This window comes from Pomacea canaliculata, linkage group LG1, assembly GCF_003073045.1.
Source record: "Pomacea canaliculata isolate SZHN2017 linkage group LG1, ASM307304v1, whole genome shotgun sequence".
Classification (NCBI taxonomy): Eukaryota; Metazoa; Mollusca; class Gastropoda; order Architaenioglossa; family Ampullariidae; genus Pomacea; species Pomacea canaliculata.
Genome location: NC_037590.1, coordinates 21,115,966 through 21,128,372, shown reverse-complemented (window position 1 = coordinate 21,128,372; position 12,407 = coordinate 21,115,966). Strand labels below are relative to the sequence as shown.

General features: G+C 39.9%; 1 protein-coding gene and 2 long non-coding RNA genes across 3 annotated transcripts; all 3 read left to right on the top strand.

Annotated features, from left to right (window-relative positions):
* Positions 1 to 324: 324 nt before the first annotated feature.
* LOC112563222 lies at positions 325 to 1,660 on the top strand. Its single transcript, XR_003098988.1, has 3 exons — positions 325 to 463; positions 629 to 790; positions 1,496 to 1,660. It is a non-coding gene; the product is annotated as an uncharacterized LOC112563222 (long non-coding RNA).
* A 356-nt stretch (positions 1,661 to 2,016) lies between these two features.
* LOC112560529 (proprotein convertase subtilisin/kexin type 5-like) lies at positions 2,017 to 8,595 on the top strand. Its single transcript, XM_025232450.1, has 14 exons — positions 2,017 to 2,044; positions 2,370 to 2,540; positions 2,718 to 2,879; positions 3,047 to 3,217; positions 3,647 to 3,808; positions 4,308 to 4,478; positions 4,809 to 4,970; positions 5,432 to 5,608; positions 6,140 to 6,304; positions 6,609 to 6,782; positions 6,970 to 7,128; positions 7,715 to 7,867; positions 8,200 to 8,361; positions 8,534 to 8,595. The coding sequence occupies exons 1-14, from the start codon at positions 2,017 to 2,019 to the stop codon at positions 8,593 to 8,595; spliced, it is 2,079 nt and encodes a 692-aa protein (XP_025088235.1).
* Positions 8,596 to 9,938: 1,343 nt separating this feature from the next.
* LOC112563216 lies at positions 9,939 to 11,170 on the top strand. The gene is made up of 3 exons (XR_003098986.1): positions 9,939 to 10,099; positions 10,474 to 10,632; positions 10,986 to 11,170. It is a non-coding gene; the product is annotated as an uncharacterized LOC112563216 (long non-coding RNA).
* The last annotated feature ends 1,237 nt before the right edge of the window (positions 11,171 to 12,407 follow it).

Below are 12,407 nucleotides of genomic sequence, written 5' to 3'. Positions count from 1 at the left end.
ATGCCCCTGAAATTAGTTGCACAGCCTTGTCTTGGACACACACACTTCTAGGAAAGAGTATACGATTTTACTTAGCTAAGTGTACATAATTATCTCTGACATCATATACAGCTGCAATCATATGCGACAACACCTCTTTTTCCTCAGATAGACTGTTTCACTTAAGTGTTTAAAATTTATTTGTTTAGTCGCCAGTTATAACTGTTTCAGCGCTTGTTCGAGAGTTTGACATTTATCTCTAATTTCTGGATTAATGCTTTATTGTTACGGTGATCACACATTGATTTTATTTATTATTTTTAATTTTCAGTTCAGTGTGTGAGTGGCAGTTTTCTGAACTTGGCAACAAAGAGCTGTGAACAATGTGCTATAGGCTTCTACACCGACTCGAATGGGTTGAATAATTGCACACAATGTCCTCAGAATCAGACAACTCTTCGAGTTGGCTCCACATCCTGCGTTGGTCAGTTTTTATGGAGGAACAAAAGTCAAAGTGTAATTTAAATCTGTCAAAAATAGAGCTGTCGGTTTATTTTTGTATAAATCAGATAAACCAATAACGCCTATTCGAAATAATGTTTTTAGCAAAATTTATTTATACCGACTATGTGTGTTTTCTTAATTTCAGAAGAGTGTTCTGAAGGTCATTATTATATTTTAACTTCTGGCACATGCCAACCTTGTCCCATGAACTTTTACCAGCCAGACAAAGGGAAAGTGGCTTGCTTCCCTTGTCCACCAGACACCTTTACTGAAAGGGAAGGAACGGTCTTCTTTGGTGAATGCCGCGGTGAGTGTGACTCTGTGTCTGATAAATGCAATCGTGGGCATGGGACTAGAATATCTATTGAATACCACTGCAGATGTATATATTTATATATTTATTATATTCAATAAATACCACTGTGTATGAGATATGATATGAGATAACGGATTGCTGTGGCCATATCTCTTCCTTTCTCGCTTTCAGAAATGTTATATATTAATCTCTCTCTCTCTATATATATATCTGGTAAATATTACAGCATACATGAGAACATTTTTTATGAAAGTCAAAAGACGGCCAAGGTTTGATCTATGTGGTTCAAATGTCAGTGAAGATTTTTCTCTCCTCAAGAAGATATCATGAAATTTCCTTCTTTAAAAATTATTATCTCAGTCAACATGAGAAATATTACCCGCAATAAACAGACACGCATGGTTGCTTTATGTATTTTATGAAACTTAGCATATGAAGCTAAAATAAATAATTACCTCATAGGCTTTTTGCATTCAAGCATGTCCACGTCAGATAAGCTTAGAAACTTTCCGGTTATACCTATTTGTATTTTCTGTTCACAACGCTATCAAAAGTCCTGTCTCCAAAACAGATCAGTTGTCAGTCTCCTCTGATTTATTTTTTTATAATAGCTCACGCACGTACATTACTTAAAATTTCGAAGGATGGCAAATGGAGTTTTAATTCATGCTTTATTGTGTTATCCTGTTATTACAGTTGAGTGTTCAGCGGGGTCCGAGGACATTGGTAACAACACCTGTCAACATTGTCCGAGAGGATTTTACCGATCCAACTCGTTAGAAGACCGATTCCTCAGGTGCACCGCATGTAACACCAGCTTCACCACCCTCACCACCGGCTCTACATCATCTGACGACTGTAACATCAGTAAGCCAATAGCTAGCATAAGACTAATAACATCCTCTATCTCAAATAAACTAAAATAACCTACATTTATCCTTTTGCATTCTACGTCAGGAATAAATAGCAGACATCCCATTATGTAATTGTAACAGAAATGAAGGACATAGTGAATGTAAGGTTAATAAGAAAAACACATAAAAAAAAATTCCAACGGTCTATTCTCCTACTCACAGGCATGTCGCCACTACTACTGATGAAGACCCAGACTTTATGTAGCGCACACTCACTCTCTTATGGATGATGTGAAAGCAGACACCCGTTAGTCACACTTAGGGTCAGGACAGGGTCAGAGTGAAGTCACTATTCTTAAAAAAATGCCTCTCAAACTTAGACTTAAAGGTGGTAAGAGAATGAGAGTGACGAAGGCTGCAAGTTGATGGGCCTAGGTAGGAAAAAATCTCTGTCCACATCTATACATATTTGCCTTCATCAGATGGTAGTGAGTTTAGAGAGGTACTGACGACCACCAATACAGGGAGGGTCGTGCGCTCTGGAATCTTCCTCTGTGGCACTTGCTTGGTCATGAAGTCGTCTTAGTTGCTGGCTTGACGTAAATCAGTATTTCTCTCCCCCTTCTCCATTTTCCCCGCCCAAGAATCAACCTGACTAGCAAACTAAAGTTTTCAGATCAAAAGATTTTTTTTATACATATGTTCACTTTTTGTAGAAGTGTGTCCACCCGGTTATGAAGACCCAGGAAATCAGACATGTCAGCCTTGCCAGCAAGGATATTTCCGATCAAACTCACTTGCTGATGGTTTTGGAGAGTGTACTGCGTGCAATGCCACCTTCACCACTTCAGGCGTCGGTTCCACATCGAGTGACAACTGTAACATCGGTAAGCAATGAATAATGAACATTCGACAGCTGTAACATCAGTAAGTGACAAATAATGATCAGACATACTAATCTGTAAACTATAACATATTCATACAACCATTATTTTTCTGCACTCTGTACAGTTATAATACTCCTGGAATTGGTAAGTTGTAAATTACTTATCCTATTTTTCCAGCTGCCTGTTCCCCTGGTTACATGCGTGACTCCACCACTAACCAGTGTGTGCTGTGTCCTTACGGCTATTACCAGCCTGAACAGTGGCAAGACGAGTGTATCCCATGTAACACCAACTACACCACCAACAACACCGGCAGCACCAGCTCCAGCGACTGTATATGTAAGGGCTGACTCTTGTATAATGTTTCCTTTAAGAACATTTCTTGACAACATCAGATCCGTCTTGTGTAACAGAAACGTAAATAAACATGTAGAACGATAAAATAAAATAATGGTTGGGCCATTGGAGTTAGCTTCATGTTGAATTGTGTTGTCCTTGTGTTACAGTTGTGTGTCCAGCGGGGTCCGAGGACCTTGGTAACAACATCTGTCAGCCTTGCCCCAGAGGATCGTACCGCGCCAACTCGTTACAAGACCGATTCCTCAGGTGCACCGCATGTAACACCAGCTTCACCACCATCACCACCGGCTCTACATCATCTAGCGACTGTAACATCAGTAAGCCAAGAACTAGCATCAAATAAGACCATCAACATTCTATGATGAATGCACATTTCTCCTTCTCTTATGCAACATTTCTTTCTTTCTTTCGCATTCCTGATAACAAGTCTGTCCGACTCCTAGTTTGTCAGTGACTGTGAAGTGGGCTTCTCAGTGTCTGCTTTGGTGACCAGAGTTGTTCTGTCATCGTGGCTCCCTAAGACCACAGCTCTGTCCATGTTTGTTTGTTTGTTTGTTTGTTTGTTTGTTTAGTGGGCAGAGCTACACAAAGTGTTTAGTGGTCTGTGGGCCCGGCTCACATAGGCGGCTGTCAGTGTGACAATATTCATCAGTAACAATAAACTAAATATACCATTATGCGTATGACAACAGTGATTGACGGAAGTGCTAGGTAAGTAAGATAAACTCGTTGTTTATATTTTGCAGCCCCCTGTTCTCCTGGTCACAGGCGTAACTTCACCACTAACCAGTGTGAGCTGTGTGATTACGGCTATTTCCAGCCTGAACAGTGGCAGGACACGTGTATCCCCTGTAACACCAACTACACCACCAGCAACACCGGGAGCACCAACCCTAGCGACTGCAAATGTAGGGGCTAACACTTACATGTACAGCTTACATTACACATTGTTGCTAAACATGGCAGTTCTGTTCTTATACATGACACAACGCTGTCAGACATTACATGTCAAAGTCATACACATTATTAGTATTGTTAAACATTACTCATCAGTGGCGTAGGAACCTGGGAGCCAGGGGGTGGGGCAACCGTCCCCTTCAAAACGATAATGAGGGGACAAGAATGTGAACGTCGTTCACTGTCATTAAGTTTGCTTACCGCCACCCCACCCACCCAAACAACCAACCCTTCCAGAACAAGTGCTTGTCGCCAACACAGTGAAGACAGGGTGTTCTGTGGATCTTTGTGGTACTTAAGTAACCAAGAAGTAGCCTTAGTTGCTGGCTCGGCGTAAAACACCATTCCCCACACACGCACACACGCACACACGCATACACTCTTGCCCTGGTAAAAGCGAGTGAGCAGCAAGCTAAAACACTCAGAAATTCTTTTTTTCACTGTGTACAGTCGTGTGTCCACCCGGTTATGAGGACCCGGGTAGTCAGACATGTCAGCCATGCCAGCAAGGATATTTCCGATCAAACTCCCTCGCTGATCGGTTCCAAGGGTGTACAGCGTGCAATGCCGCCTTCACTACTGCAGGCATCGGTTCCACATCGAGCGACAACTGTAACATCAGTAAGTCATAGATAACGAACAGATGACAACTGTAACATCAGTAAGTCATAGATGACGAACAGACGGCAGCTGTAATATCAGTGTCATAAATCGTGAGCAGACGACAGTTTGTAACATCAGTAAATGATGAACAGGCGACAGCTGTAGCATCAGTAAATGTGAGCAAAGAACAGACGACAGCCATTTCACTGAAGTGAGGAATAATGAACAAGCGCCCCAGTCTATAAAGTACAACCTTTGCATTCAACACTTGTCCTCTTTCTTCACTCTCTACAGTTTGTATATACACGTGGATTTGTTCAGTTGCAATTTACTTATCCAATTTTCCAGCTGCCTGCTCTCCAGGTTACAAGCGTAACTCCAGCACTAACCAGTGTGAAGCATGTAACTATGGCTATTACCAGCCTCTCAAGTGGCAGGACATGTGTCTCCAGTGCAACGCCAACTACACCACCGCCAACACCGCCAGCACTAACACCAGCGACTGCAGATGTAAGGGATTTGTGTATAGCTTCTAGGAAAATGAAATTAAGTAGCTGTCTCATTGTAAGAAATCAAAACAATGCTCTACGCTAAAACATTTTCTTCATCTATAATGTATTATATACCTTCCCTGCAGTGGGTTTTTGTTAATATTTGTCAATGGTCCCAAAGGTCTAACAAAAAGAAGTTACTTGTATTTATATTTCTTAATTTCTTGATGTCTCTCATAAGTGTATTAAAAAAAATCAAAGAGCTTGTGCAGCCTAAGAAGATGATGTTTTTTATCAGTTCATCAGTAATGATACATTCTACAGTATTTTGATCTCTCTAATTTTAGAATATCATTTTCTTTTAAACTAGGAAGGGTGGTTTGAGTGTAATTTCTAGAAAAATACATCCACGACAAGTTAATTTGTATTGAGTGACATCTATAGCTATTGCTGTATTTTCTCTGTTTATGCTGTCCACAGTCTATTGCCAGCCCGGGTACGAGGTCCAAACTCCCGGGGTGGCGACGTGTTCCCCGTGCGCCAGAGGAAAATACAAGACCAACGACGGTGACGACAAGTTCCGGGCCTGTCAGACCTGCAGCAGCGGAATGACCACAGATGGCACTGCGGCCTGGTCTGCCAGTCTCTGCAACATCAGTAAGTTAATAGGATGTTCTTTATATAAAGTAGTTTTGATTTTCTTGAATGTATGTTGTGTGTTCTCCTGATTATGTTGTGTGTTGACTTTGTGTTCTCTGGAGTATGGTGTGTTGACTTTGAAGATTCGCTAGCACTTGCATCCTTTTCAGTTTTATCGTTGCAGACATCTCCTGCTCACTGAAACAGATATAGGTAAATCTTTCGGAAACAGACCATATACCTCTTGTCCGTCACACTGCTTTGAAAGGTCTTCTGAAATATTTGCAATTAGAAAAAGTAATTTTATAGAGGAAATAATGCTTTTTAATGGTTACGATTCATTTGAACAAATTTTAGTTGCTTTGAAAGTTTTAAACTGTAACATACTGTTCTGCGTCATTACAGATTGTCATAAATGTCTTTTTCTGTGTTTATTTTGTAAAATTTTGTTCTCATCTGACTTGCAGTAACACACGACTCACTAAGCCACCGCCTTAATGATTTTTGACATGTAATTATTGAGGTTTTATTTTTTACTTGATTTGTCAGAGGTGTGCACGGCCGGCCAGGTGATCATGAGCGGCTCGTGTGTGCCCTGTCCAGCAAATTTTTACCAGAATGAATCATTTCCCTTCTCCTACACCAAGTGTACCGCTTGTCCACCTGGTACTGGGACCAGACAGGACGGTCAAACATCACAGGCGGCCTGCTTACGTAAGTTATCATCATTTTAACAGAAACTATACGTGCGTGCGTGAGTGCGAGCAAGTAAAGATATAATGAAAGTCGTAAGACTGTTTGCTGTGTTCTCAAAAGACATCTCTGTTTTCACTTCTTTTGTTCCCAGATAGAAAAGCATATTTTTATAAAGCTCTTATCAGAATGATTTAGAGAATGATGCCATAGTATATCAACTGATAACAGTAGCGATAATGGTAGCGTGGTATTTAAGCAAAATCTCATCTGAATGCTGTTCACATTGATCATGGTGCCTGTACTCAAGATGTCTGTCTGTCAGCAATGTGTGGGTCTGGACAACAGTACAACCTCACAATCAGCCAGTGTGTCGCCTGTCCGCAAGGCACGTGGAACTCCGGCAACGCCTCCCAGCAGTTTGACCCCTGTGCCCCTTGTCCTACCACCTACGTCACTGTTGGGGAAGGAGCCACCAGTGCAGATAACTGCACCCTGAGTGAGTTCTGCTGGCTGAACACAAATATCACAAAGCCGTCATACAGCAAGTGTGAACAAATTGAAACTAAGGTGATGCAGGACAAACAGCGACAAAATAATGTTCGTAATGAATATATTTTGTAATGCTTTTGTATTTATTTTCTTTCAGTTTATTTTAATCTGTTCTTCTGTTTTTTTTTCTTTAGAGGACTGTGCACCTGGTGAGTATATTGCTGCGAATGACAGCTGCAAGCCTTGTCCTATAGGCATGTACCAAGATGCAAGAAGACAGTATAACTGTACAGCATGTCCTGCTGGAACAATCACTTCTACAGAAGGTACCACGGATGTCAGAGACTGTACAGGTAAACTTCACAGAATTTTTAATTTACAGTCAGTGTGCACTTGAATGTGAGCCGCCCAAAGATTCTTGTCAATTAGCTTCAGTTTCTTGTTGCTGTTTTCCCCACAATTATATTTTTTATACGGACAATGCATGTGCATATTCGTATGTGTAGATGTGTAGGCAATAGTCCATCGCGAGATCATCTTCTATAGCTTTGTGTGCAGGAAGATGTGACGGTTAAAGTTTACTGTATGTCTGCTCCCCTCCTCTCTCTCCCTTATTTCGATGTGAACTGGTTTTCTAAACTGTTTATTATGAAAGAAGTCGATGGTATACTGCATCAGGCATATCAACATGACCCTCAAATAAGAAATCTTCTGCTTTACAAGCTGAAAGACTTTTGCGAAAGAGAATTGTTTCAAAGATTAAAATTCTGGTGACATCGTAAGAACTGTTGTGAAAATAAAAGCGTAAGTAGTGTCCAATCGTTATTATTTACATAAAAGATATTGACTATAAGGATCACATTTTATCTGCTTTTTATAATGATACAATAGACATTTAAACTGTTCGGTGTCAGATTATTTTACATCTACGTTTTCCAGTGTACTGTAATGCTGGACAAGAGCAGAAATCGAAAACGGAGATTTGCACGAGCTGCCTCCCTGACTTCATCAAGAATTTTGATGGCTACGGACTTTGCACCCAGTGCACTGGGAACTTTACATCTAATGCGGCCAGAACCGTGTGTGATGTCTGTGAGTGTGTAACACAAACGTGTCTACTCTAGTCAATTCTAGTCATTTAGCACAGCAACATAGTGTGTTCTAGTCCTGCAACATAGTGTAGTGTATTTCAGTACTATAACATATATATTCTAGTCCTAAAACACAGAAGTGCAGTGTATTCTAGTCCTAAACATAGGACTATGGGGAAATAAACATATTTTGGTATTTTATGCAGTATATGCTCCAGGAAGCTGCCTGTGTTGTCCCTTGGTTCTATATTCCAGATTGTGTTCTTATATTACTAACAATAAAAATCTGTGTTGCTTTGATCGCAGCAGAAATGATAGTTCAACTTGTTACAGTGTACTGCGACAAGGGATTTCGACATAATGCAGGTGGAAGTTGTGATCCTTGTGGAGTTGGCTTTTACAAGGACCAACGAGGGAATTCATCCTGCATACAATGTCCAGCCAATTCAACAACAGCTAGTGTAGCTTCTACTAGCATCGATAACTGCAACATGGGTAAACAATGTATTGGAATAAGTCATAACAGCAAGAGAACAAGATTCAATAAGCTAACTAATTTATCAATGAGAAAATGTGTGTGTGTTCGTGCATGCATGCACACATGCATGGATGTGTATGTAGGCGAAGGCAGGGATGTGTTACTTTGTTTTACAATTTTGCTTTACAGCAAACTGTGTCAAATCTTTAATGAGGTCATTTGAACTTGCAATTAATATTTTATCTCTGTAACAGTGACACTGACATAAAATAAAATTGGATGTTTTGTTTTTTCTTAATTAAGAGTACTTAAATTTGGTAATGTACTAACTATACTGCTCAAGACCGTGTGCGGACGTTTTGCCGACGGACGTTTCGGAGCCGGACGTTTCGGAGCCGGACGTTTTGTCGACTGGACGTTTCGCCGCTGGACGTTTCGGAGTCGGACGTTTTGCCGACTGGCTTTTCGCCGCCGGACGTTTCGCCGCATTATGTCAGAGAGAGAGAGAGAGCTTACTTACTTCTCAAAGAATGAAAGTAACTACTAGATTACACAATAATTCTTTCTTTCAAACAAATTTTTCACACAGACTTCACAGACAGTTCACTTTGATTGTCACAGATTATGCGCAACAGCTTTGAGAAAAAACATTGATACAATGGCGAGAGAAATGTGTGAGCTAACGGTTCACATGAGGAGGGATAGTGAGAGAGAGTTCACTGATACATTGATACAATGGCGAGAGAAATGTGTCAGCTAAGGGGCGTCACACACTTGACTTCGGCTAAAGGTCCCGCGTGAAATGCCGAAATGAAGTGCCCCGCGCCGAAACGTCCGGCGGCGAAACGCCGGTCGGCAAAAGGTCCGGCTCCGAAACGTCCAGAGGCGAAACGTCCAGTCGACAAAACGTCCGGCTCCGAAACGTCCGGCGGCGAAACGTCCGTCGGCGAAAAGTCCGTGTACCGCTCAAGACAATGGAAAGGCCAGTTGCATAGTCAATCGCTGTTTGGTGCCAATTAAAACACAGACAAAAACATTGAATCAAAGCATTTCTTTATTCCTTAAATAAATCCTTATCACCCAATTACATTAAAATAAATCCCTTCAACAAGAACTTGAGCTGGGACTGACATGACCCATGTTTTTGGAAATCAGAAAAGTGATATCAGAGAAAAAGAAAGTCAATATCGCCTGTGTCCATTAGCCTGAATAGCTGTCTTATCGACTGAACCAATGTTCTCAGAGTCCTTTAATATAATAATAAAAAGAAGAAGTAGTAGTAGTGAGAATTTGTAAATAGCAGCATCTCAGCCAAATGTAAACTCATGGTGCTGAACAAGATCACTAAACAGTCACAAATGTAGAATGAATAACAGTGCAAAGACTTGCAATCCTTTGAGCAAAGATTGCTCTCCCTGACCCGGCTGCGAAAAGTCTGGTCACTGACAGTTATGCAGCTGTCCCATGAGCAGTATAGATGTACATGTAATGACTAATACACAGAGAAAATGTAACTATTAAATAAAATATAGAGAAAAAATTTAAAGGTTTTACCTTCAAAAGTATATCTGAAAACAATTCAATTCTCAGCTTTCTGTGAGCCTGGCCTGTACTCTGTAACCAACCAATTACCATGCCTGCCTTGTCCACTGGGAACTTACAAGAATGAGACAGGAAACCAGAACTGCAGCCTGTGTCCTGCAGATCGAACAACACCTCATACAGGCAGTGTCACAGAAAACAGCTGTTCTCTTGGTCAGTTTGCAAAATTGTTATATTTGTTTTTGTAGACATTTTGAGATATTGCCCCAAACTCTTTTCATGAAAGCTAATAAATGTTTCAAACTTTAGCATTTAAATAGTTAAACTCTTTAAACTACAGGTATTTTTCTATAACTTTGTGTCAAAAGATAATTGTTATCTCTTATGTAATTTATAGGGTTGTCATGGAAGTTAGCTTTCATTTTAAAAGTCATGCAGAAACACTGACAAATTTTATTACTTATGTTTTGTTTCTTTATGTATTGCTCTATTCAACTTCCTAGTAAAACCAAATGTCCTGCAACAGAAATGAGCTTAAATTTTATCAATGTTTTTCGAAGTCCAAATGTTCTTTTGAATGTTGACAGTTGTGTGTCCTGCTGGCCAGTTCCGTAACACCAATAATATGTGTCAAGACTGTGACACTGGCTACTATCAGTCACAGCCTGGTCAGACTTCCTGTCAGTCATGTGTTGCTAACTATACAACATACACCAAGGCATCAACCTCACATGAAAACTGCACAAGTAAAAATGAGAATTTTTTTTTATTCTTTTTTGATTTGCAGACATTTTTGATTGAAAGAAAAATAGTGGAACAATTATTACCTACTGCTCCATATTTACTGTTGTTTGTATTATAATTGAAATGTTTGTGTGTGTGAATGTAGATTAGTAGTTATAGTACATATTATAGTACATTACATGTAGGTAATGTTCAATTACAGGTAATGTTCAAATTAATGAATCTCTCCCTCTCTCTCTCTCTCTCTCCTTCCCTCCTTTTCTCTCTCTCTCTTGCTTTATGGGCTACCCTCTCTCTCTCTATATATATATATATAAAACACTTATTTATTCTTTTCTTTCCCATATTCGTTCAGTTAACTGCCCACCTGGACAATTTCGGGATACCAGGACTTCATGTCAGAAATGTGTGGTGGGCTCTTATCAGCCAAACTATGGAGCAACATCATGCATTAACTGCACTACAAACTTCATTACAGCAGGCAGTGGTTCAACAAACTCGTCGGACTGTTTCAGTATGTTTGGTTCCTTGGTGCTTTACAAAATCTACGATCTTTTACAGTGTCTTCTTGCTCTCTCTCAAGACTAGTTATATGTTAAATTTGGTGATGAAGTGCACAACAAAGGATATTTCTAATCATTAAGAAATATACATATGTCTTTAACCATTTTATTGTCACACTTTCCTATAAGTTTAGTTTGTAGACCCGGCATGCTACAGACCATCATACAGCAAAAACAGAAATGTCTCAAGTGTCCCTTCAACCAAGTACCAGATGTCAGCATGCTACAGAGTGCATAGCTTGTCCTGGAGGTTTCTTCACTCTGCAGGACGGGTCCACCCTAGAGACAGAACATGCTTGCGTAAAGTCTAGAAAATCTGTGATGACTGGAAATGACCTATGACATGAGCTCAGCTTGACCTGTGCACTTCAACTCTGCACTCCAAGTAATGTCATAGATAATTTCTATAGAATGAAAGATTTTAATTCGCTGGTGCACCAAAAAATTATAACATTACAGAGTTCATTACATTTCATGAACCTACCTAGACTACCTTGCTTTTAATCCCAATCCCAGCTTGAAAAGAGCATTTCACAGAGGCGCTATTGACACAAACACGTTCTTCAAATTAAAATTACAAGTTTTAGCATGTGCTCATGCTTGTGTGTATGTCCTTGTGCATGTGTGCTTGTGTGTGCTACTCCTTTTTCCTCTCCAGAAGCACGACACTCTTAGTTTAGTACGGTTGTTTATTCTTTTATAGTTCATATGTTGTTTGTTTTCCTGTCCCTCGTATGGTGTCCCTGTTTCGTTCTTGTTCGTAAGTGCTGAGAGCGTGCTACTTAGGTATGTGAGTATACGCTTTACAAATTTTGCAATTTTAAAAATTATTATTATTATTGCTGTTGTCTCAAGTGTGAAGAGCACACTCATTACAAGAGTGAGCATGAATTATTTTTATTATTCTAATTCTAAGTAAGGCTTAGGATGCATTTTGAGCAAATAGCGTTCCAGTGACGCTTTTGATGACTTTCTCCGAATTTCTCCGAATTTTGATAAACATGAGGAAACTGTTGTTGAGGAAATCAAAGGAATGCAAATGCAAGTTAAAGGATCATCTGACAGCTCAGAGGACTTGGTTATTCTGTCTTTTCTTTAATTTATTTATTCTTATTTATTTATTTTGTTACTATAGTCTTGCTGGCAAAAATACAAAGTATGTAAAGATAACAATAGTGATGGTGATAATGATGGTAGCAATGACAGTGTTACAC